Raw genomic sequence first — 25,763 nt, 5'->3', positions numbered from 1 at the left:
AAATATATAATGAAGTGGTGCGTCACCTTGAACAATAAACAAGCATGCAATGGCGTGCACAGTAACAAAGTGTTAACAAGGATCCTTGGCGACAAATTTGTGTATTGGCATGGCATGAAATAATGCTACACATACAAATAGATCATGGTTCGTTTTTAATTGTATTTTATTCAACTTGATGGTCGTTTTATGTTCGGCTTTTGAAGCACAATTCGGAAACTGTTCGATGGGTTGAGATTTGGTCTCATTAATTACAGGATTGCCCCTACAGCTCATAGCTAGCTAGGTACATGCATGTGGGTTTTGTTGAAATATGGTCTATATATATATATATATATATATATATATACATTTACTAGAAAACAATGCAATTTAAATTGATTGGGTTTGAATCTAGCCTTAACCGAATATAATGTTCGGTTGATATTTGGTCTACTTTTGTTGATTGTGTAATGGTAGGCTTAGACTAGACAGTTAGGCCAGTTAGGCTTAGACAAGGTTGTCAAATTCGTCCTTGTGTCGGGGCTGACGGGCAAAATTTAAGCCTAAACAACAACATATAATAAATAATTTCACTACTAATAGCATCAATGCCCTTTTTTATATTACCCCTAAACCAATTGGATTATGATACTCCTCAATTTATTGTGTCCTTCGGACTCTAATGTAAACAAAATTAGAAAAGAAGCGAAAAAAAATTAATAGGAATGCCACTTAATTCCACCTACGTACCCGCAATCCGAAATTTAGGAAAACGTAATACCCACGGCTAGCTTTGAGGACTATCTTCGTTTACCTCCAATAGTAATTGGTGGTTTAGATTAACTTTAGGGTCGCTTAAATTCGACACTAAATATTCTAAATTCTTTTTTCACCGGCATATATAATATTAATTTTTTTTCTTCATATTTTCTTTTTCTCATTACCTTCATCTCCGAGATCACCTAAATAGCCATCTAAGAACGAAGAAGAAAAAAGCAGAGATAATATTGAAGCATCTAAGAAGTTACTTCTTAGGCCTTCGATTTTCTCTTCTTCGTTGTTTGGGTGTTCTAATTCAATTTACTATAAAGGTATTAGGGCGCATTTAAGTTTCACGTCCAAATCCCATGGCGGATGAAAAACAAAAGGCTGCACTTGAAAGTAAAACATCTCTCTCTCTTTCTCTCTCTCTCTCTTCAAATGGTTTTCAACCGACTTCTAATTTTGGAAATTTTTTGTTGTGCATGCAGAGGATACAAGTGCAATAAAAAAAGGTAATTTCCGGGCACCATCTTGAAGTTCTTTTAGTTTGTATGCTCGTGTTAATAATCTGTTTATGTTGTGATTGCACAACAGTTTTGTCAACCAAGTCGTTGGGTTTAATCAAAGCATGGGAAGAAAGCGAGAAAACAAAAGTAGACAACAAGTAAGACTCAAATCTCTATGCTAATTCCACATTTTGCCAAACCATTTTGGCAATTAACACATTTCTCTATTTGACAGGAGAAACTTCGCACAATTGATTACATTTATTTTAAGAGCTTATATTTTTACTTTCCACATTTTCTAACAATAATGTATTGAAATTGTTGATTAGGACAAATAAAAAGTTATCTAATGTTGTTGCATGGGAGCTCAGCAAGCAAGCATACATTGATGCGCGACAGAAGAAGTTTGAGGTAATTAATAGGACTAACACTAGATTCAAGGCATTAATCTTTTGACAATAATAATAGAGCGTCAAAAGAAGTTTGAGATTGAAAATGTGTCCAGATATGATACGAACACATAACTTATGAAACGTTGTCATATCAGTTGCGATTCAAAACTTTGACGCTCGTGGCTTATTCTCATAATAATATATGTATTAATTAATTAGAAAGGGCCATTGATTATTGTTGCTTTTGAAAAATGTGACAGCAAAAACTAGAAAGGAAGAAGGCAATGTACGTAGAAAAGATGCAAAACAAAGTTGCTGAGATTCATAAGAAAGCAGACGAAAAAAGGACGATGGTTGAAGATGTGAAAGAGGAAGAACGTACAAAGGTAAAAGAGAAGGCTGACAAATTCCGTGAAATTGGGCATGTACCAAAGAAAATTCTATGTTTTAACTTTTGAAATTTGTGTGTGTTTGTGTGTTTTTTTGTTTTGTGTGCTTCACTCGATAGTTTTTAGTATACAACATGTGAAATTTAATGCCAATGTTGGGCATATATTTATGTAACCCAAGGCTAAAACATCTGTGGTACATTTTTATCTAATGAGATTTTGTATGAGCCAAACACACATAAAATTCGTCTTTTCAAAAAGAAATAATTAATGTAGCCGATTTTATCAGTCTTGTATCAAATATCAATTCTTTACCAAGCTGATGTGGTGCTGCTGATAAACTAAAACGACACCGTTTTATTGACTTCCCTCCCTACTTCGCATTTTATTACCAAAAACAATTCGATTAGGCTTGGCATGTTTATTATTCTAGTTGGATTGGGAAAAATCATGAGATGGGAGATAAGAAATATGTATGAGATCAACTAACCAAGTAAACATTCACCATTCGTTCCAGAAAACACTATTGTCATTGGCTTCATCCTTGGAAGCGGTTGCCGTTGTCGTGGTCGGAAAGTTGAACGGTCCATGGGAGAAGCCGTGCAGATCATCCTTGGGCTTGGGCAGCGTGACCTTGTAAAATTGTTGAAACTTGAACACCACAACCACCATTTCCATGAAGTTAATTCCTACGTGCACTAATACTTTTCCCTAAGTGATATAAGCAAGAGAACGAGTTGTTTAATTATTTTTACTGCCGTGAGGCCCGTGAACGTATTAGATGTCCAAATCGATTTCAAAGCCAGTCAAATATGGTTTCTGTTTCATAACTATTTTGTTCATGGATATTCAAGACGAGGAAATGTGATTTTGTACGAATATATATCAATGTTGTTCTTCAAAAGTAAACCTAAATTTTGTCTATTACAAAATACAACTTTTTATAAAATAAAATAAAAAAATTACAAACCATATAGAAATGAAAAATCGAACATAGAACATTGGGTACGTGGGAACGCTCTTAACACATAACACATAATAAAGTAATACTATTAAGTAAACCATTACACATATACTGAGACGAACGAAGCTATACATATATAGATTTTGCCTACATGTATTTGCCTTGGATAGCCTCAAAAGATGTTGAATGTTGTAAAGTCAACAATGTGGATCCCAAAATAGCAAGCCCCACTACCCAATTGATTGAAGAATATTAATGATGTTTGTCTGCCAATTATTCGAGTGAAGTCAAATGCTTGTGAAGTGAACAGCCAATGTCTTTGGCCTATAAATAGATACCTCCATCAGTAGAAAAGGGTGCTTAGAGAAGAGGAAGAGAAGGAAGAAAGAAGGTGAGTGAGTGGACAGGAAAGAGAGCAGAGAGAAATTCTCCAAGAGAGAAAATTCAGTGAGCCACACGTATTGTAAACACTAAAGTTGTAGCCCTATTATTTTATATAGTGGAAAAGTTACTGCTGCTGCTCTCCGAGAACGTAGGCATAGCCGAACCTCGTTAAATGCTGTGTCTCATCTACTTTACGTGCAGCTCAATATTTTAGCACATATTCCGCTCATTTTATAACACGTTATCAGCACGAGAAGCTCTTAGGTATAATTTTTGTGCTGCACTATTATCTATACTACTAACCATTATGTTGATGTAAGGAAGAAAAGTAGTGGAGGAGCTGTGGTCTGCTAGAGAGATATACGAGCAAACCAACTGGAAGGATAAGCTCCCAGCCTCTTACTATTTCTATTATTTTATTATTTCTCCACACAATTTAATATTCATACTAACATCCAAAGCTAGTGAAGCTTGCAAGTGAAAAGAAGAAAAGCCAACATAATTTGTCTAGCTTTCAAACTAATGAATCATGGTGTTGATAAGATTCCAACGAAGAAAAAAAAAGGGTTGGAAAAGCTTCCTGCAACTTTTAGAATTATTGCCCAAGGTCTTCTGACCATACTAATATATTATATTCATATATATATATATATACAGTAATTTTATTATTAGCTTTAACGGACGGTTTCACTTTCTATATTTTTAGTGGTGATTTTTATCCCCACAACTATTTTATTTACTGTATGGTGTAAGTTCATTACCCATACAATTTATTTACTGTATGGTGTAGGTTTATTACCCATACGACAGTATTTATTTAAAAGTGTGGCCCGTGTTTATCGTCCACACAACTGCCTTTACTTTTATTTAAAAGTATGGAGCAGAATTAGTGCCCATACAAGCACATTTACTTTATTAAAGTATGATGTGGAATTAACCATCATACTTTATGAATTTATTTTATTGCACATTTACTTTCATTTAAAGTATGGTGCGGGATTAACGTCCATACAGCAAGCAATTTGCTTTACCGCACATTAAATTTTATTTAAAGTATGGTGCGGGTTTATCGTCCATACTAGTAATTTATTTACAAGCAATTTATTTTATGGATTAATTGTGCGGTATGATGAGTTTTTACAGTATGCAGATCAGGACCAGAAGTTCCTTGATCCTCATCATACAATTACATCAGGACTTGAAGATCTTTGATGATGATATTGATATGAGAGCTGTCAGTCTCTCCTGTACTATATTTGTAAACATGTGATTGGACTTGAGGGTCCTTGATCCTTGACATGTAAATAAGGACTTGGAGTTCCTTGATGATGTAACAGTACCGTATTAGTTAAAAGTGCCGTACACATGAATAATAACTGTACTGGCAAATGTACTATACACATGAATAGATACGTATTCATGACTTGATGAATAGTACCGTATACATGAATAGTGACGTATGCATGAATATTAACCATTTTGGGTAAACCGTCACTATATACAAAAAGGAACCTGCAGTTCCTTAAACTCATGGATGAGCAATTAAATGAGATGCCAGAAGTTCCTCAAAATATGGACAATTATGTAAGGACTTGAAATCCCGAAATATGTACAGAAAATTGTAAAAATGTCCATACCATGAGAATATGTGATTTTGGCCCGAAGTTCAAAATCTAAGGGGATTGAATGTCCATACCATGAGAATATGTGACTTTGGCCTGAAGTTCAAAATCTAACAGTGTTGAGAACCTAAAGTTCCAACAGTTAAATGGACAACCCTTGAGGTATTATTGCAGATTGTGGTATGCCACATATTTCTTTGGCATAAGAAGATGATGAATTTAATAAAGTTCGATTTTGTTATAATAGACACCTCAAGGAAGAAATATATTTTGTGAATTCCGGTTGTTAAGAATACACCGCGAAATGGATAATATCAGTATAAACCTCAAATGATGAATTGAGGCTCCCCACATATTTTATTATATATGGGCCAGAAGCCCATGGATCCAAATATATGAGAGATCCTGAATTTGAAGTTGTGAGTATATAGTAGTTAATGCTCTTCACTACTATATTGCGATATTATCGTAGCTTTTATTCAATTCATATTTAATGTACATTTGAAAAGGGCGAATAAATTCTTCAAAAGTAAACCTAAATTTTGTCTATTACAAAATACAACTTTTTATAAAATAAAATAAAATAATTACAAACCATATAGAAATGAAAAATCTAACATAGAACATTGGGTACCTGGGTACGCTCTTAACACATAACACATAATAATAAAGTGATACTATTAGGTAAACCATTACACATATACTGAGATGAACGAAGCTATACATATATAGATTTTGCCTACATGTATTTGCCTTGGATGGATAGCCTCAAAAGATGTTGAATATTTAATTAACTTTTTTTGTTTATATTTAAAAATAAATTTTGGTAACCTTTTATTGGTTTGACAAATGCATGATTGTATAATATAGGCTATAAATAAAATTAGGGTTTGATTCAAAAAACATCAAAAGATTCCTACACAATCAAAATGTGTGTATATATATACAACTCATTCTAGCTACTAGCCATTTGATCGAGTTACATATATGATCTAAAAATAGTAATAATCCCATAATGAACAAGCTAAAACTTACCCTGGATCCTATTTCTGGAAAACTCAGTCAAACCAATCTGCCATTGAGTTATTTTAAGCTCCAAAACCAATGGAACTTTCTTCACGTGTCCTCCATACACCTTGGAACTTACCTTCTCCACTCATTTACCCATTTGATTTTGGACCTTTAATTTACTTTCCCCAACTACAAGAAAAAGGTGATAGTTGATGGGCAAAAATCAGAGTTAGTTCAATCTCAAATTGCAAGCAATTGGAGATTGAACTTCCAAGGTTTCCTGCTGAACGCTCATTAAATCTTGTTGCAAATTCTTTGTTTCCTATTAAACCATCTTTTCTGTTGAGCGATCTTCATTGATATCTTTGGGACAACAGGAAAAATGTCGTTCAGTGGAACCCAACAGAAATGCAAGGCCTGTGATAAGACTGTTCATTTCATTGACCAATTATCTGCTGATGGTGTCACATACCATAGGCCCTGCTTTAAATGCAGTCATTGCAATGGACAACTTTCGGTAGGTTTACATACATATGACTTTTTACCTAGCTAGCACCGTATTAACGTATTAACTGATTAGTGCTTGAATATACTTACATATATTTTAATTTGAATGCTTGTTTAAATGTGTGTCTAGATTTATAATCTTACAACTTAATATGTCACACTTTGCAAGAGATATAGAGATGATGAATTTAGGGTGCATCTACGGAGCGAATTCTCCTTTAATGAGAATATATATAATTCAAGGGATTGTGATCCATCTACTCTATAGTGGAGAATGGTGAAACATAAATCAAACAAAGACTATATTCGTGTTTCCATTAAATGTGAACTCGTATTGTAGAAAAATCCGGAGAATTAAAGAGCATATCAAATATGGGCTTGTAGTTAAAATTGGTCTTCTAAATCAACGTGGTTTAGGGCTGAAAGAAATAAACAAGCTTTGGATGTAGGATAAGGCAGTTGTTTGCTTGTGTGTATTTTACAGATGAGTAGCTACTCCTCCATGGAGGGAGTTTTGTACTGCAAGCCTCATTTCGAGCAATTGTTCAGGGAGTCTGGAAGTTTCTCCAAGAAACTTACATGTAAGATCCCTCTTCCCATTGCAAAATATCTTGGTATATAAATCCATTTTCTCTCTCTCTTTTTTAGTCCTTTCTGATTTCCCATTTTTGACCTAACAATGTTTCGTTCCATATGTTTGATGTACAGGTGGAAAGTCACAAACTGAATTGGTACACATATAAACTCATTATTATATGCTTAATATTTCTTTTTTCTTGGTTTCTGCTAGCTTATACACGTTCTTCTTTATATGTACAGGGTAGGACCCCTAGCAAACTGTCCTCAATGTTCTCTGGGACTGTAGACAAATGTGCAGTCTGCACCAAAACTGTGTATCCACTAGAGAAGGTTTGAATCCCATGTCTTCCCATTTCTCTCTCACGAATTAACATGTTGAAAGTGACCACAAGGTCGTATGTAACACACTGCAAATTTGTTATCATACACGTCAAAATTAATATTTTAAAGCGCTTAAAAATTAAGTGAATAATAACAAATTGAGAGTGGAAATATTATTTCAATTGTAATTTGATGCACCGTGTGATTAATAGTCTGTGGTTTGGCTTTAGATTTGGTGAATTCTAAGAGATATTTTGTAATACAGGTTACTATGGAGGGAGAGTTTTACCACAAGTCATGCTTCAGGTGTAATCATGGGGGTTGCTTCCTCTCACCCTCAAACTGTGCTGCTCTGGATGGCATTCTTTATTGCAAGCACCACTTTGCCCAACTGTTCAAGGAGAAGGGCAGCTACAACCACCTCACCAAGACTGCTTCAGTCAAGAAAAATGGAGCTCCAATGCCCGAAATGAAACCCGGGGAAGCCGATTCAGAGAAGGCACAAGAAGTAGCAGAAGACCCAAAACAAGAAGCAGAGGGAGAAGCAGAAGCAGCACAGGATTCAGCCCCACAGGGGCAATCATAAAAATGTGCACCACCCAATGCCATGTTCCACTAAGCTTGTGGTGTTGGGATTTTTGCTTTAATGATTTGTAAAACATGTTAAAAGGAAAACAGAATTTCTGCCTCTCTTTTTTTGCTGATAATTTGAATCGATGTCTTGAGGAAGTTGAAATTTCAATGCAATGAAAGTAACGTCCTCGATCTTTCTTACAATTAAAGGCCCAAGATGCTATGTTTCGTTGGGTCAGTGGAATTTGTTGTACTGGGCTCGAAGGTTATGGATCACATACAAACTTTATTTTAAAATATATAATTATATTCAAGTATTGAACTCCAATTGTTTATTTTTCAACTCTTTATTTATAGTTGATTTTTGAAAAACATATATGCAAATTCACAGAGCGGTTCATCCAATTCAGATATTCACGACGAAAAAAATACTAAACCTCATTCAGATAGGCCCTTGAAAGGAGAAGGCCTCCATTTTCAAGTATTATATAATTAGAGTGAAGGAAAAATTAGAAAGAAATTAGACTGATAATTGCTTCCCATGGAATATATAACATTAACTAATTCTATACAACAATACCAAAAAAAGAAAATTATTTGTTGTATAATTACTGGGGGTGGTGAATGGTAATTGCTTCCCATGGAAAAAGTTACAGTGGGCAGAAATTCACAACTACGATTTTGTTAAAAGATAATTAAATTGCCTTCCTTAAAATAAATTTTTTTAAAAAAAAGATAATTAAATACCACGTTGGTACAAAATCTCCAATAGCTCACTCTGTCACTCAATCACTCTCAGTTTCACAGCTCAAAGCCTTTACTCAGTAATCTTATGATTATCCGAATGGCCTCCATTAACGCTCTCTGAAATCCGAAGAGCGTGGCTGCTCCCTTATCTCTCAAGAGATGGACGGCTTCTCTCTCACCCTCACCTCCAACGCCACCTCTTTCTTTCCTACTTCAACTAGAATTCCTTTACTTTCATCCAGAACATCAAGAAGACTAGAAACCCAAATTTTCCCGCCGAAGAATACTAAATTCATTGTTTTCAGTTCCAAAGAAGAGCCGAGGCTAGACCCACTGGACCAAATGGAGATGAAATTCGGTCGCTTGATCGGCGAGGACCCCAAACTTACTTTAGCCAAGGTATGTATGTGTTGTTTGTGTATTATGGCATACCAGTTGTTTGCTAAAAGTTGCATATGAACTTGTCATATTGGTAGAAAAGCAAACCCAGAAGTTAGTTATATTGAAAGTGAGAAGAGTTATCTTCTCTGTATATATATGTGTATGTATATATTCTTATGAGTGGTTCTGTTGAAATGTAATTTTTTTGAGAATATTATTATTTTGTGTTGTAGATATTGGGTAGAAAAGCAAACCCAGAAGCTACTTATATGGAAATTGAGAAAAGTTTTTACAAGAACAAGGGTAAATTGATTGAGATAAAGGAGGTACCTTTTAATGGGTCTAAGGAAGTTCCAACCACCCAAGAAAAGAAGGTACCTTTTGATGGGCCCAGGAAAGTTCAGTCATCTACTTCCTTGGATGGTTTGAACTTGGTTCGACCGGTGCCAAAGAAAGGAGTCAAATTTGAAGTGGATTATAAGCCAAGAGTGTCCGAGATTAAGAACCTGAGACGCCCAGTTGCCAAGCCTGTGGAACGTACTAAAAGTAGTGTTCCTAATGTTATTTTGAGAAAGCCAACTTCGTATTATGAGGATGACGATGAAGATATGTCGTCGAGGTTGAGAATAAAACCGAATTTATCGGTGAAGATGAGAAATGAGCAACCAAAGGAGATGTTTAGTGATATGACATTGTTGAGAAAGCCCCAAGCGGTGAGTGTTGATAAAAGTAGTGAAAATAAAAAAGAGCAATCTAGTGATGTAGACAGGAATGTCATTGGTGATGCAGAATTGGAAAAGTGGAGAGAAGAAGAAAATGATGAAGTTAGTGGTTTTACTCTATTAGAAAAGCCCATAGCAATCGGCGTCGAAACAAAGAGTGAAAATGATAATGAGCAACTTGAGAATCAAGAATCCAGTGCCACTGATAATGTTCAAGATAATAATGGATTGAAGGATTTTTATGGATCTACTGCAACTAGCGAAGGAACAAGAAACAGTCTTGAAGAATCCAAGGATGACTCCCTTATAGGTACTACTCTATGTTGTATTATAGAATTTATTCAGCTAGGATTGTCAAATTAATATTGTGCTTGAAATTTTAAGGATTACAGCAATATGAGCAGAGCACTATGGAGTCCAATGAAGAGGTATCTGCTGTGAGTGAACTGTCCGATACAAACTTACCTGTTTCTAATGTTGAGTTGTCTATAGACACTGCACTACAAGGAAAACCAAAAAGGTAAGTAAAGTCAGTCTTAATTGTTTGTCTCCACCATTAAGATTCTATTTTGTCTGATTAATAGGTTGTTTTCTTACAGATTTGACATACCTGTGAAAGAAGCATCTGTTAAAGAAGCAGAAAGTAATCTTGTTGAGTCTGGGAATCTCCTTTTTGCATCACCCATTGAGGTCAGGTTATTTGTTACTTTTGACTTAGTTATTTCCCTAATTTGATTTATTTCCTGTTACAAAGGCCTCATTCTCTATAAATATTACTATAGGGACATGAAGATGCTGATTGGGTTATGGCTGAAAATCTGGTTAAGAGAGGAGATAGGGGAGATGTAGAACTGATAAGTGCTAGCACCAGAGGTTTTGTTGTAAGTACACTTCAGGCATTCTTCCTAGGCTTTAAAATGTAATGCACTTCTTTTATTTTTTGTTAACCATACATCTTTGCATTTCACCTTTCTGAATTTGATTTAACCTTTGTGACAGGTATCTTTTCGCTCTTTAATAGGATTTCTGCCATACCGTAATCTTGCTTCCAAGTGGAAGTTCTTAGCTTTTGAGTCATGGTTGAGACGGAAGGGCTTAGACCCATCATTGTACAGGCGAAATTTGGGGATCATTGGAAGTTATGATATTGTGGACAAGAATGCTCTTCTTAATCCAAGCCTGGATCCTAATGTAGTTATAAAAAACGACGGAGAAGTTTCACCAGATATGAAATTGGAAGAACTTCTTATGATTTATGACCAGGAGAAAATCAAATTCTTGTCATCATTTGTTGGCCAGGTTTGAAGAAAGTGAACTGCAATTCGAAAAATGACAGTTGCATTTGGAAACTCTTTTGTCACTATTTTATTCCTTTTAATGAATATTTATTATTTAAAACTTACTTTTGTAGAAAATAAAAGTAAATGTGGTGTTGGCCAACAGAAAGTTTGGGAAGCTTGTATTTTCAGTGAGGCCGAAAGAGAAGGAAGAGTCGGTTGAGAGAAAAAGAAGTCTCATGGTGAGAGACCACATCCAGTTGTGATGTATCTGGCATGTTGTCTGTTAATCTTTTGCACCTATTCTTTAAATTACACTGTTTGGTAAAAATTAGTTCCACTTTCTAAATTCAAGAGTTTTTCATGTTCAATATTTTCCGAAAACCAAATATTTTTGCTTTACGAAGGTTGGTGAAAACCACATTTTTTATAATAGCTTTTTGAGTATGACATGCTAAGGGGTTTACTTTTTGTGGTTGGAACTTGGAAAGGAAATTTATCTTTAAATGACTGTTGTATAAGATAGATATATTAGAATTCTATGTGAACCCTTATCCTTTATTCCCAAAATTGGGGTTTATTATTTCATCCAAATAACTGGAAAGTAATCTCATCCTTGATAGGTGTCTGAATGCCATGTTTTTTTTCTAAAGCTTTTTGAGCATTTAGCGATTCTGCACTATGTAGTCTTAATCTCTTATGGAAATTCTTATGGCAGGCCAAACTTCAAGTCGGGGATGTCGTGAAATGCTGCATCAAGAAAATTACTTATTTTGGTATTTTTGTTGAGGTAACTGAAAGGTTTGCCGCTCATTTTCTTGGGAAGTTTTTTTACTTTAGTGTTCTGATTACAGTTTGGTTCCATGATGAGGATTTTTGTATTTATTTATCTAATCAAAACTATTTCTTGATTAACGGCCCTTGGTACCATCCGGTTTGAGCTCCATGCTTTGTGGTATAATCACTGAACCATATTTCTAATCAAAACTGATCCTAATTAAAATGATGTAGGTTGAAGGAGTGCCTGCATTAATCCATCAGACAGAAATATCTTGGGATGCCACTGTGGATCCTTCTTCATACTTCAAAGTTGGTCAGGTAATATGGTGAATGATCAAACTGTAGCATATTTACTATTGTTTACTAAGTCTATGCTTCTGAAGTTTGAGACTGGGCCAGTAATGAAGGCACGATGAACATATATCTTGGTTGAGTAAAAGCTGTCTTATCTCTTCAATTATTTTGTGCTTTTCTCTTGGCTGAACCCAATGAAATGCTTTGTATTCTTTCCATTTCTATAGGCTACTTTTCTCTATGTATCTTGTTATACATGTAAAGAAACTCTTTCTGATCTCAGATTTTGGAGGCAAAAGTTTACCAACTGGATTTTTCACTTGAACGCATCTTTTTATCATTAAAGGAGATTATGGTAATGTATATCTTATACCTTTTGTACATACAAATTTCTAATTTTTATTGAGCTTTCAAAGAAAGATCAATTCCTATCTGTGGCAGCCAGATCCATTGATGGAGGCCTTGGAGTCTGTGGTTGGTGATCGTGATAGCGTGGATGGGAGATTAGAAGCAGCACAAGCAGATACTGAGGTTATTATTATTATTTTTTCACATGTTGAGTAGGGACTATTAGCTGGTTACATCATCATAGTTGTGCACCGCACAGAGCGTACTCGTGACCTGTAATTATTAAAATCATCTTTAGTTAAGAATAAGAGGAAACATATACGTGACAATGAAACAGTGAAAAAAGAGGCTTTAATGCTGGTAAAGTGGGAGGTTTTCGAGAACTTTTTAGTTGCAAGGGTTTAAATCAGCAAGAAGCCAAGAACTTATTTTGTTTAAGATGCATGGACTAGGGAAAAAAAAGTTAGGATGTATATAGTTTATTTTGCCTCTTTGTATATATACCTGCATTAGTAAGGTGCCTCAGAATTTGATTCAGAAAGCTATTAGTTGTTGCCAATCTAATTTATCTCTTTGATCATCAATCTAAGTTCATTCATCATATGTTGATCTCTTTGGTGGTTTGATAGGGAGGACATGAACCCATATGATACATATGTAAATTATCTTGTAACCGATTGAATGGACTATGTAAATTATGTTTCCATTGCTAATTCATATTATCCAATTCCATGGTTTTTTGACAGTGGGTTGATGTAGAATCTCTTATAAAAGAGCTGCAACAAACTGAAGGAATCCAGTCTGTATTAAAAGGTCGTTTTTTCTTGAGCCCGGGCTTAGCTCCAACATTTCAGGTATGAAGATCTAGATTTCTTGGATTCAGTTAGGTAGATAAAAATATAAGGTTGATATGAAGGTGGATAGCATTGTGTGCTTTAAGAAGTGTCGTCTTGTAACTTTCTTCATCTAAGTTAATCACGAAAACTTTTAGATTTGTGACATTTGGTTAGGAATTATTTGCATAGTGTATAGTAATCTAGATTTCAAAAGAAGTAACATGTCAATGATGCATGGTTGATGAGTTTGTTTAACAAATTGCACATATTGGTACTTCACAATGTGTGTGTGATACAAATATTTATTCAAGGCATCTCATTGTGTTGATTCTCTCTCTGCCCCGTTTTAATGCTATATTTCAATATTATGCTGGGCCTCGCCACTGCAGATACACAAATATGTTTTCATATCATGTTAGAAAAACTAGTTCAGCTTATCATCTCCTAAATATCTGTACATTTTCAAAATAGTTTAAACTTTTCTTGCCATACTCAAGTATCTTCTTCAATCTATCTTCTAAATGCAGGTTTATATGGCATCCATGTTTGAGAATCAGTACAAGTTACTTGCTCGATCTGAAAATAAAGTACAGGAGGTAGGTTTTGCCAGTTTTATTGACAATCCAACAGAACTAGATCACGATACTCTGGTGTTGCCGAATTTGAAAATCTCATGCTTTTGATAAATTCATTGCTGAAGAGGCAATAGTTTTTATGGAACTCATCTAAATGTACGTGTTCCTGAAGTCTGAGTTTTATGCTTTGACCAAATGACCCTCCTGCTTCCCTACCCTTCATAGTTGATTACAGAAATTTTATTGAAAATAATTCCAAAAATGTCATCCATTATTGTTATTCCATCTAATATATGATCGCGTTTGCTTTTCTCAACCAAAACCCAGACATTAGTAGCATTTCTTAAAAGTAGACACTTAAGTGATTATATTAGAGTGAAGAATCAATAATTGATTGCATTACTTTTTGCAGGTTATAGTTCAAGCATCACTGGACAAGGAAGAGATGAAGTCTGTGATTCTAACATGTACCAGCAGAGTAGGCTAGTTCTGTTCTTTCTTGTTATCTAGGTTGTAAACTGGGAGAAGGCAGTTTCGTTCATGACAAGCATCTTTAGGAATTTTGTAGAGAAGTAGAAAAGGATCGAAATTGTTTGTTCATTTTGTAGAGGCAGGGGTCTGTAAATCCTCCAAGCTATAATGAAAAATCACATCAATATAAGTAATATTTATTTAATTTAGTACTATTACAAAGGGATTCAAACTTGAGCGTCCCTCTTCAAACTTCGAGAAGAAAAAAAAAAACTATTACAGCACAAGTTATTGATTCGGTTTTGTTAGTCACTTATGAAATCCACAATATCTCATTATTTTTAAGCAATTTGATGATATATTTAGTATATAGGTTAGATAATATAAAGAGGAAAAAAATTTCGGCCCAAGGGATTACCAAAAAGAACGGAAAAAAATAAAAATTTCACGTTTGTTATTGGTAAAAATGTTTGAAGAATCTAATTCTCAACAAACAAAGAAAAGAAGAATCTATGTTGGCCACAGTGAACCGAACTACGTCGACAAAAACAGTCAACGACATACTTTCAACTTTGACTGCAAGGTTAGCTTCCTGAATAAACGTGTTTCGGTTATCTCGGCGTCGTGTCGTGTCTGCTAGTAAAATCCATGGAGTCATGAACCATGTGCAGGCGGTTCTCTATTGATGAAAATACCCTTCATAAATCATCATTATCCCCCTCTGGCTGGCGCCCTCCCAGTAATTATCTCCGAATGCCACTTGCTTCGTCAGCTCAGAACCAGAATATTCAAAACCCTGAAGAAGAAAAAAAAACTGACACCTCTCTCTCTCTCTCTCTCTCTCTCTCTCTCTCTTTGCTTCTTCTTTAGTGCAAAGTTTAGAAAAGATTAGATAAAGAGAAATAGTGGGGTGCAGGAAGAGAAAAGAGAGAGATGATGTGCGGTTGGAGCTTTCCTCTCATGTTTTTGGTATTTTAGCCCTAAACCCAAAAATAATTGGACAAAATAAGGGTATAGCCGAGCGGCTATACTCTTCAGACATGTTGATTCCAATATTTTAAAGGTATAGCCCAGCATATTCCAACGAACACGAAGCTTGCACTCGCAGTCAGTGCTCCGTCCTCCGGGTTCGGCACCGAAAAAATACCAACCCGCCTAGGCGCCCGCCCCGCCGCCTAGCTCCCGCCCAGCCGCCCAGCTCCCGCCTAGTCGCCTAGCCACCGCCTAGCCGCCTAGCGCCCTGTTGGCGACCGCCTAGCCGCCTAGCACCCGCCTAGCGACCTCCTAGCCGCCTAGCCGCCCGCCTAGGCCGATTTTTCAAACGCTGCGATTGACTGAAATACTTAAAGTTGGATGATGTTTTCATAGAAGATGAGGGGTTTTTCAAATGGATCTCATGTTCATGTAAGTGCGTCAAGGAGTTACGTCTTGAAGATATTTTTGGAATAAATCAGATCACCATTGCAACTCCTCTTTGAAATCTTTTAGTTTTGTGCTTGAAATTGTCAGGGGATGATGTATGGATTGGCCAAAGTTTGGGGAAATCTACGTCTTTAGAAAAAGCCCAGTTTTTTCTGGAATCTAATGGCCGTTGCTTTAAAATATTGTCTGAGGTTCTCTGCAGTATAAACAAGGTTGAAACTCTTGTTCTAAACAGAGAGACCACCATGGTAACTAGACACTACTCTTCAAGATGTTCTTTTTATTTAATGATTTTTGTTTTTTCAATTTTGTCTTGTTTAGTTTACGTTCTTTCCCAGCATGGCAATAGGGCTAACTTAATTTCAGAAAACTGATGGCAATAAGATTTGGTTATATTTTTCATTAATTTTGGTTATACTGGCTAGAATGAAATTTCATGTTGATGTTTCTTGTTTGTTTTAGAATTGTCAGTCTGAAACTTTGTAATAGTACTTTGACAGATCAAGTACTTCAAAAACTATGATAGTTTCAACTTTTAGTTAGTAATTCTATGGAGATTTCATGCCACTGCTATTAGAGAATGTTTGTTATTTGTCAAGGAATGTGTAATTTGAGTACTTTGGAAATCATGTCTGACCAGAATTCTTTGAACCTAAAACTGATGTAAGTGAAAGTGTTGCCTATTTCTTTCCCCCTCTCTTTCATTATTAGTTTTTTTTGGGTGCGGAAATTTCAACTGATTTGCTTGTTGATTGTTGCCTTTCCCGCAGTGTTCTGGGTTTAATATGGGATATTGGAGATTGCAAAACATTTCTTTTATTCATCAACTTAAGGACTAAACATAGAGCTTTCCATTGGATCTAATGGAATTCAGTTTGCAAAATATGTGCTCGAGCATGCGCAGAATTTGAAGAAAATGACAGTTTTTCATTCACCTCAGCAGTCGAAAGCTGTAAGGAAGATAACAAAAAGCATGATTGCTTCCAGTGCCAAACCTGTCTTTTTGGAGGATAGGGAAAGAGGAAGATAATCATAATCTGAACTGCTCACCAGATGAAGGGTCGTCAAGGGTTGTCTCCCCAAACTTCCAGAGAGCTCAATCAGATCAACTGTCTTCCCTATGCTGTTCGATGTTTTGTTTGAATATAAGTGTACGTGTTATTTTCGTTTAACTCAACTGTGTACTGATTGACAATCCTAGACCATTTGTGCTTTTTTTTGAAGTCAAAAGTGAACTGCGTAGAGGTTCCTCCAATATTTTAAGAGCCACATAATTTGGTAGATTACAAGAAGCTTATAGTTTTTGACTTTTTTAGTAGCTGCTTTTTGTTACTTGCCACTTAGGATTAGTCAGTTCGGTTTTTGTTGGTCACTTATGAAATCCACAATACCTCATTTTTTGAAGTAATTTGACAGTATATTTAATATATAGGTTAGATAATATAAAGGAAAAAAATTTCCGCGGAATAGATTACCAAAAACAACACCAAAAAAAAGAGAAAATTTTCACGTTTGTTATTGGTAAAGACGTTGGAAGAATCTAATTTCTCAACAAACAAAGAGAAGAAGATGGTGGGCGCGTGGCTATACTATTTATAAAAATAATTCTAAAAAAACGACCCAAGTAATGCTAAGGGGCTATAATATATATCCGCGATACTAATTCTTTTAATAAAAAAAAAATTCACAGTATAGCCGTGCGGCTATAGTATTTTTATTTTTTTTAAAAGGACCTACGTAAAGCCGGGCGGCTATACTCTTTCTTTTTAATAAAAATTCGAAGTAAAGCCTCACGTTTATACTATTTATAAAAATAAAAAAATTTAAAACAAACAACCCACTTAAGCCGGGCGGCTGTACTCTTGTTGCTATACTCTCTTTTTTTTATAAAAAAAAATCCCGAGTCTAGCCACGGCTACACTATTTTAAAAAAATGACCTAAACGCCGCACGGTGTACTTTTATATATTTTTCAAAAATCAGGGGTTTAGCCGCGCGGCTATACTATTTATAAAAATAAAAAAAAGGGACCTGCCTAGAGCCTATTGCCCTCCAAGCGATTCGCCAATATAATAAATTCACACTTTTTTATATTAAAAAAATTAAAATTAAAATTAAAAGGACCTTTCTAGTTGCATTATTTTATACTTTATTTATAGATATTAATTTTTAATCAATAATATGCGAAATTTTTGTGTATTATACGTGAATTTTTTGTGTGTATTGAAAATTTGGCAAAAAACAAGTGTATTAACGTACGTGTACAACACAAGTATTAAACGTAAAAATGCTAAATTTTTTATACGGGAAATAACTCTAGTAATGTAAAACCTCAAAAGAGGACAATAGAGACTCGGGTAATGGCCTAATAGTAATGAATAATGTTCTAAACTACTCTTATAGATAAACAAAAATGGGGGAAAAACAATTATAAAAAAAGATCACAGTGTCTATGTAAAGAGTATAGCCGCATGGCCATACTATATATATAAAAATTTCAAAAAAGGGAGACTTTGGAAAAGCCCAAAGGAGAGAGAAATTTTTTAAAAGAAGCCAAAATGGACAAAATTGCCCTTATTTATTTTTTGATTTCCTAAGGAATCCTTTACATTTGCATGTCTTTGGTTTGAAAGTTGAGAGGTTTTTCTGTCTTTTTTGAAAAAGCTTTGGCTTTTTCCAAAAGTGAAAGTTTTTTTATGGGTAAAACCTAAATTTACCTAAATGGAATGGGTACTTTAAAAAAAGACCCAAGTAAAGCCGAGCGGCTATACGCTTTTTTAAATAAGAGGGCTATACTATTTATTATAATAATAAAAATTGGAACCGCCTAACGCCTATTGCCCGCCATGTGTTTAAAAAAAGTATAACCGGCTACACCCTTTTTTATAATAAAAAACTGACGTATAACCGCGCGGCTCGACTCTTTAAATAACAGACACGTTGATCATCTTCTGTTATTCTACTTTTTATATTGACCGTTCTAACACACACAGTGATTAGAAGCTACACACAACACAAAAGCCTTTTCAACATAAGCCTTTTCTGCTCGATCTGAAGATAAAGTACAGGAGGTAAGTTAATTAGATTTTGCTAGTTTTGGTGACCATCCAACAGAACTAGATCACAATACTCTGGTTTTGCCAAAGTTTTATTGAACTCAATCTAAATGTACATTTTCCTGAAGTAGACACTAAAGTAGTTATATTAAAGTGAAGAATCAATAATTGATTGCATTACTTTTTGCAGGTTATAGTTCAAGCCTCATTGGACAAGGAAGAGATGAAGTCTCTGATTCTAACATGTACCAGCAGAGTAGGCTAGTTCTGTTCTTTCTTGTTATCTGGGTTGTAAACTTGGACTTGGAGAAGGCAGTTTCATTCATGACAAGCATCTTTAGAAATTTTGTAGAAAGTTAGAAAAGGATCGAAATTGTTTGTTCATTTTGTAGAGGCAGGGGTCTGTAAATCCTCCAAGCTATAATGAAAAATCACATCAATATAAGTAGTATTTATTTAATTTAGCACTATTACTAAGGGATTCAAACTTGAGCGTCCCTCTTCCAACTTTCAGATTAAAAAAAAAAAAAATTATAGCACCAGTTATTGGTTCGATTTTGTTAGTCACTTATGAAATTCATAATATCTCATTATTTTTAAGCAATTTGATAATATATTTAGTATATAGGTTAGATAATATAAAGAGAAAAAAAAATTCGGTCCAATGGATTACCAAAAAGAACGAAAAGAAAAGAAAAATCTCACATTTGTTATTGGTAAAAATGTTTGAAGGCCAAAGAAGTGAGAAATTTTTGAGTTTTTATCAAAAATAGCCAAAATTTATCCCATACTTTCATAAATGTCAGTTTTTATAAAAACTTTCTAAAATAGCCAAAAACTCACTTAAAAATACTCAAAAGCCCTCAAAACTAAAACCCACAAAAACCTAAAAAAGCAAAACACGAAACCTGTAATCTATGTTTTCATTTGATTTTAAACATAAAAACTCCCCTATGTTAGTATATGTTGTCTCCGTCATTGGGCTCGAAGCTTTGGTATTATTTGTTGTCATCAGCCATGTTGATGCTATCACCATTGGAGGACACGCACAACCCTTTGTCAGCCATATATGGACTTCAAAGTTGCTAATTAGATTCCGATATGAACTTTAACATTGCGGAGATGAATCAATAACTCTATAAATGCCTTGTTAAATACATAATACAAATATATGGCTTATTAGAGATAATTAAGTAATTAGATAATGGAGATGAATCAATAACTCTATCAATGTTGGGTGGATGCAGTACTCGAACTAGCTAGGAATCAAGTCATATTCATGGTTCAACTCCTCCAATGATATTATAACATGGGATCAAACCTTTGTGTTTTATAGATGTTTAAAATCAAATTGAAAACAAAGATTGCATTTTTTTTATAAAGGTTTTTGTGGGTTTTTACTTATGAGGGTGTTTGAGTAATTTTAGGTGAGTTTTTTGCTATTTTTGAAAGTTTTTATAAAAACTGACATTTATGAAAATATGGGGTAAATTTTGGCTATTTTTGATAAAACTCAATTTTTTTTAAAAGAAGTCAAAATGGACAAAATTGCCTTTATTTATTTTTGGATTTTCTAAGAAATCCTTTACATTTGTATGTCTTTGATTTGAAAATTAAGAAATTTTTCTGTCTTTCTTTTTTTAAAAATAAAAGTTTTTTTTATTACTAAGAACTAAATTTATTAAGAAAGTAATTCTCAACAAACATAGAAAAGAAGAATCTATGATGGCCACAGTGAACCGAACTACGTCGACATAAACAGTCAACGTCGTACTTTCAACTTTGACTGCAAGGTTAGCTTCCTGAATAAGCGTGGCCTTGTTTCAGTTATCTGGGTGTCGTGTCGTGTCTGCTAGTAAAATCCATGGAGTCATGAACCATGTGCATGCGGTTCTCTATTGACGAAAATACCCTTCATAAATCATCATTATCCCCCTCTGGCCCCCTCCCTGTCTTTAATTATCTCCGAATGCCACTTGCTTCATCGGCTCAGAACCAGAATATTCAAAACCCTGAAGAAAAAAAAAAACTCTGACATCTCTCTCTCTCTCTCTCTCTCTCTCTCTCTCTCTGTTGCTTCTTCTTTAGTGCAAAGTTTAGAAAAGATTAGATAAAGAGAAATAGTGGGGCGGAGGAAGAGAAAAGAGAGAAATGGGTATGGGAACAAGCACATTTGTCATCAGATGGATCAACTTTCTCACCATGGTATGTTTTTAACTTTTGTTCTTTGTGGGAGCTTTGCGAAAACTGAAAAGATTGCTTCTTTTTGTTCTTTTCGTTAACTCCATTTCTGGGCATTTGCTTATTTGAAGGCCAGTTATCTCCTAAATGACTAAATGGGTTTGTTTCTGTTGCTGGGTTTTGATGCTCAATGCCTGTGCTCCAAGGTCTAAAATTTGTTTTGTTAATGTGCATTGGGTTTTTTTTTCAGACCATATGATTTTGATGCTTTTGTTTTGTCCATGGTTGTGCAAAGTTTTCTGTTTTAGTCTTTACATTGTCATGCGGCGGCATAAGGTTTTTAGCTTGTTTGTTCAACTTCAAATTGTCGAAGAAAACCTGTTGAAATTTATGTTATTAGTTAGCTAATTTAAGTAGTGAGAAGCTCTAGCTGATATGTTCTATTGCTGTACATGAAATTTGATGGCATTCTGTTATGGTATGCTCATACTATGTTATTATGTTCATTCTGCAGCTGTTAGCAATTGCCGTTGTAGTTTTTGGGGTATGGATGAGCACTCATCATGATAACTGTCGGAGATCCCTCACTATCCCTGTTATAGGCATTGGCGCCGTCATCTTTTTAGTGTATGCTTTGCTTTTTCCATCACCTGATTCTTTAATGCATTGATATTCCAATTTTAACTCTGTTAATATCAAGGAATCTACTTATGTTTGTGTTTTGTGGCTGTTAGCTCTATAATCGGCTTCTTGGGTGCGCTGAAAAATAGCTCCATACTGTTGTGGATTGTATCCTTACTGATTGATTTATTTGTTATTAAGATTGTATTTCCATCTTCCTTCTTGTTTGTTCCTTGACTTTTCCTGTGCAGTATCTGATTCTCTTGTGCTTCATATCGGTGGGAGTTTTGGTGTTCACAGTATTAGCGTAAGTAAACATCATGCAGAAGCTCAACATTATGTAATTTAGTTTATATTTCATGTCGCATTTCTGTATTATCTGATTTTTCTGCAACAGTTGATTGAAAAGTCTGAAGAGATGTATTTAAAGGTCTGTAACATTTGGATGGTGCATTTTAGAAAAATTTCAGTCACAAGTGGGACTGTGGGATGTTTTTTACCAAATAGGGTAATTTAGATCAGAAAGACAAAATATTATTGACTTACCTCCTAGGATTTGAAATGAAATTAGTTGGTCTAAAGGTCCAAATTTCCGTGTACTACAGAAAGGAAGTTTTGTTTATGACCTGACCATGGTGCTGTCTGCTATGGGATATGTTAGCTTATTGTCTTCTTTTGGTGGATTCTTAGGCGTCATGGTAAATAAAATAATAACCAATATTTATTGAGATATCCTAGATGGTTTTTAGGTAGAATAAAATCAATTTAGTATTATAGTTCATGTCCAAAGATATCCTGGATGCGATTAGTCTGAAAAAAATTTCGCAGAAAGATGTATTATGTGCTTGGACATGTTTTATTTAGTAAAGGCCAGTCCTCATGTAGATACTACTATACATTGGTTAATTTGGAAGGTACTTCATCATCCTAAGATGCAAGCTGATATAGGGGTTCAGCTTGTATCTTAGGATGATGAAGTACCTTCTTGTGTCAATATGTTGTTACGCTGGAATATGTCTGTGAAGATACACTTTTTTTCCCCGAAAAGATACAGTTGATATGTGATCTTTTCTAAATAGTCACTATATTTTCTCAATCTCCCTGCATTTAATGTTGTGAATTTAGTATTCCTCCAATTCAATTTGTAAGTTTTGACTCGCTGGCTTACACCAATTCAACATCTGCTCCTCAATGGTTTAATTTTCATTGTGCCTGTGTCATGAATATCACGATAAGTGCACAGATTACTAGTGCTCATGAATTTGCTGTTGTATAATTTTGTGCCTTTACTTGTAGGTTCATTGTCACAAATAATGGTTCTGGTCATAGCGTAGCTGGCTTGAGGTTAGCATTCATTTGGTCCCTCATCTTGCTTTTCGGATGGGTATAATGCTGATTTATAATATCTACTCCTGAAAGTATCTGAGCAGTACTATGAAAAATATGGAGAGAAAAAAGAATCTGTAAAAGTTTGGCAGCTTCAAATCATCTTATGAATGCAGCAACAAGTTTCAAATTTATTTTGTCAGAAGACCACTCTTTAGGAATAAAAAGAGAATTATTTCTTTATCCTTTTTTTTTCTTTTTCTTATGCACTGGTCAGCTAGAATTGGTATGATGGGTGCAATTAATATCTTCTTGTCTGGTCAGGTACAAGGAGTATCAACTCCATGATTACAGTCCATGGTTTGTAAAACAAGTGAGTTTGTTTTGCTCTTTTAGCCATGTAAAATATTGATATGAAGTCCCAACTTTGTTATGCATTTATTGATATCAGTTATTCACTTTCTTGTTTTAGTTGAACAATACCCGTAACTGGAAGCACTTACAGAGTTGTCTTGTGAAATCTGATGACTGCAAAAACCTATCCAAAAAGTATAAGGTCCAATTCTGAACTTGTTTAAATTTCTCATTTATCGCCAATCACCTAATTATGATTTTCTTTCCCTTTTCTTTTCCATTGACTGAAGATCTTTCACTGAACTTGTCGGATGCAGACTCTCAAGCAATACAAATTGGCAAAGCTAACCCCTATCGAGGCTGGTTGTTGTCGACCACCATCTGAGTAGGTGTCATCCTTCTATTTTTCATTTTTGTATCGTTTTGTTCTTTGGTAAGTTTCCTTCCCATCACCCTCCTGGGCGTCTTTCTGCTTTCCAGGGGAAAATCAGAATGCTTCCCTTTATATTTATGTACACATAAATGTTTTATAATAAGGTCCTTGATTAAAGTGTTGAAATATATATATTTGTTTCTTGGATAAGATATGGACAACTAAGATGCATTGAGACACATCTTACTTACTATGCATTTCAATTGTCTATTTCTGATCTAACAGTTGAGAAACAAATCCTTATTTAAGGACATTTTTAAAGATTTTACTAGAGAATAAATTAATTGTTTAATGTTTTCGTTATGATATGTGATTGTGTCAGGTCTCATTTTTATACATATATGTGTTTATTATATTATTACATAAGTCTGGTGGGGAAGAGAACAAATAAAGTTGTTTTCCTCAATCATTTTATGTGTGGTTCATGGAAGTTTAATTAGTTTATATGCAGTTTATTTCAGACATAATTCAGACTAGTGAAACTCCATCTTACTGATAATACCAATTGCTGGGATTAAACTTTATTCCTAGATGCGGTTATCCTGCTGTTAATGCTTCATACTATGACATGAGCTTCCACCCAGTTAGTTCGAACAAGGACTGCAAACTTTACAAAAATGCCCGAGACATTAAGTGCTACAATTGCGATTCATGCAAGTAAGCATCACCTCTATCTCAATTATCTTTTCTTCTTTTGTATAAATTTTCTCACGTATATTTGCCATACTTCTATCATTTTCAAGGGCTGGAGTTGCACAATACATGAAAACTGAGTGGAGAGTGGTTGCGATCTTTAACGTGGCTCTATTTGTTGTTCTGGTGAAGCATTTTCTCTCTCGACTTAATGGAATTCTCTTCGATTAATATTGAAAGTTGAACTACCAATAAATAATAAAACAGGCACTTTTTCTATGCAATGCGAAACGGCTGAAGATTAGTGAAAAACAAATATACTATATTCATATATTTAGTCTCTTGTTGAGAAGGATTCAATAGCTGACTTTCTACTTTTACTCTCAATATGCTCCTGTGAGTGCTTGATTTCCTGACCTTCCTTTTGTTGTGCAATGTCAGTCTATGATATATTTTGTGGGATGCTGCGCGAGACGAAATGCTGCAAGAATCCGTTCTAAAGATTAGAAATGGCCCTACCTCAGAAACCCTCCAAGGGGGAGAAAACTGTTGTTCCTGAAGATCTATTTGTGCAACCTGTGAATGATTTCTTCTTGTTGTTGATTGAAACAAAGAAATTGTTCCTTTATAGAATGGGTCACTACTTTCTGGCTGGAGGCTATCTGTCAAAAGTTTTTGTAAAAAATGATTTATGATTCTATGGAAACAAATTATATAATTTCTTTAACAGTCAGAGATTTGAGTGTGAAGTATTATTTTCTGTTATGTTTGTTTCCGATCCGATGTGGTACTTTTACTTTCTTCGAGAATTTCATCAAAAGAATTGGCAAAGCTAACATCATAGGAATTGATGAGGAGACAAGTTTGTATTGTTTGTCACGTCTGGTTTGGATCACTCCTGGGTGTACGCAAAATACACTGTGCGGTGGAAATTGTTTTGTCTGGCAACACAAGGCTTACACTGGAGTTGTAGAAACTTATGTCGGCCGAAGATGAAATAAAGTGATAGGACTGTCACCCACACTACATCACCCTGCACTATCCATCGCCATGTTGCATCATCCAGAGCATCATCCAGAATCATGTATAAGTAAGTACCTAAGAGCATCTCCAAGAGAGTTCAAATTTTAGCCAAATTCTAGCTAAAATAGGTAGAAAGTCGTTATAGCAAACTACTTAAAATGTGTTTTTTTTAGCAATGTTCTCTGTTTTAGCTAATCTCAAATATTTTATTATTTTGTTGTCTCTCTCTCTCTCTTTCTCCCAAATGTCTCTATCTCTTGCCCAAATTTTAACATGAGACCACATTGTTTAG

The 25,763-nt window shown here is 34.8% G+C and overlaps 4 protein-coding genes across 5 annotated transcripts; all 4 read left to right on the top strand.

Annotated features, from left to right (window-relative positions):
• On the top strand, positions 1,110–2,217 carry LOC18776900 (remorin). The gene is made up of 5 exons (XM_007208784.2): positions 1,110–1,143; positions 1,233–1,256; positions 1,339–1,408; positions 1,580–1,661; positions 1,903–2,217. The coding sequence occupies exons 1-5, from the start codon at positions 1,110–1,112 to the stop codon at positions 2,098–2,100; spliced, it is 408 nt and encodes a 135-aa protein (XP_007208846.2). The 3' UTR covers positions 2,101–2,217.
• On the top strand, positions 6,262–8,209 carry LOC18777705 (LIM domain-containing protein WLIM2b). The gene is made up of 5 exons (XM_007210015.2): positions 6,262–6,529; positions 7,004–7,100; positions 7,228–7,250; positions 7,339–7,428; positions 7,685–8,209. Exons 1-5 carry the CDS (start codon positions 6,395–6,397, stop codon positions 8,003–8,005), a joined length of 666 nt encoding a protein of 221 aa, XP_007210077.1. The 5' UTR covers positions 6,262–6,394; the 3' UTR covers positions 8,006–8,209.
• On the top strand, positions 8,771–14,655 carry LOC18776333. 2 transcript variants are annotated; one of them, XM_020564103.1, is made up of 14 exons: positions 8,772–9,138; positions 9,354–10,152; positions 10,227–10,362; positions 10,442–10,532; positions 10,625–10,723; positions 10,842–11,141; positions 11,254–11,361; positions 11,838–11,909; positions 12,131–12,217; positions 12,477–12,548; positions 12,635–12,724; positions 13,288–13,395; positions 13,905–13,973; positions 14,365–14,655. In XM_020564103.1, the coding sequence occupies exons 1-14, from the start codon at positions 8,899–8,901 to the stop codon at positions 14,437–14,439; spliced, it is 2,346 nt and encodes a 781-aa protein (XP_020419692.1). In that variant the 5' UTR covers positions 8,772–8,898; the 3' UTR covers positions 14,440–14,655. The 2 variants fall into 2 exon arrangements, 1 of the variants encoding a protein (XP_020419692.1); XR_002271725.1 differs by lacking the exons at positions 13,905–13,973; positions 14,365–14,655 and having other exon boundaries at positions 8,771–9,138; positions 12,639–12,724; positions 13,288–13,306.
• LOC18776257 (tetraspanin-10) lies at positions 20,716–25,213 on the top strand. Its single transcript, XM_007209418.2, has 11 exons — positions 20,716–21,105; positions 21,596–21,708; positions 21,816–21,870; positions 21,954–22,009; positions 22,999–23,046; positions 23,353–23,401; positions 23,501–23,584; positions 23,700–23,767; positions 24,347–24,472; positions 24,559–24,634; positions 24,890–25,213. The coding sequence occupies exons 1-11, from the start codon at positions 21,052–21,054 to the stop codon at positions 24,953–24,955; spliced, it is 795 nt and encodes a 264-aa protein (XP_007209480.1). The 5' UTR covers positions 20,716–21,051; the 3' UTR covers positions 24,956–25,213.

This window comes from Prunus persica, chromosome G5, assembly GCF_000346465.2.
Source record: "Prunus persica cultivar Lovell chromosome G5, Prunus_persica_NCBIv2, whole genome shotgun sequence".
Lineage (NCBI taxonomy): Eukaryota > Viridiplantae > Streptophyta > Magnoliopsida > Rosales > Rosaceae > Prunus > Prunus persica.
This window is presented reverse-complemented; position numbering and strand designations above follow the sequence as displayed.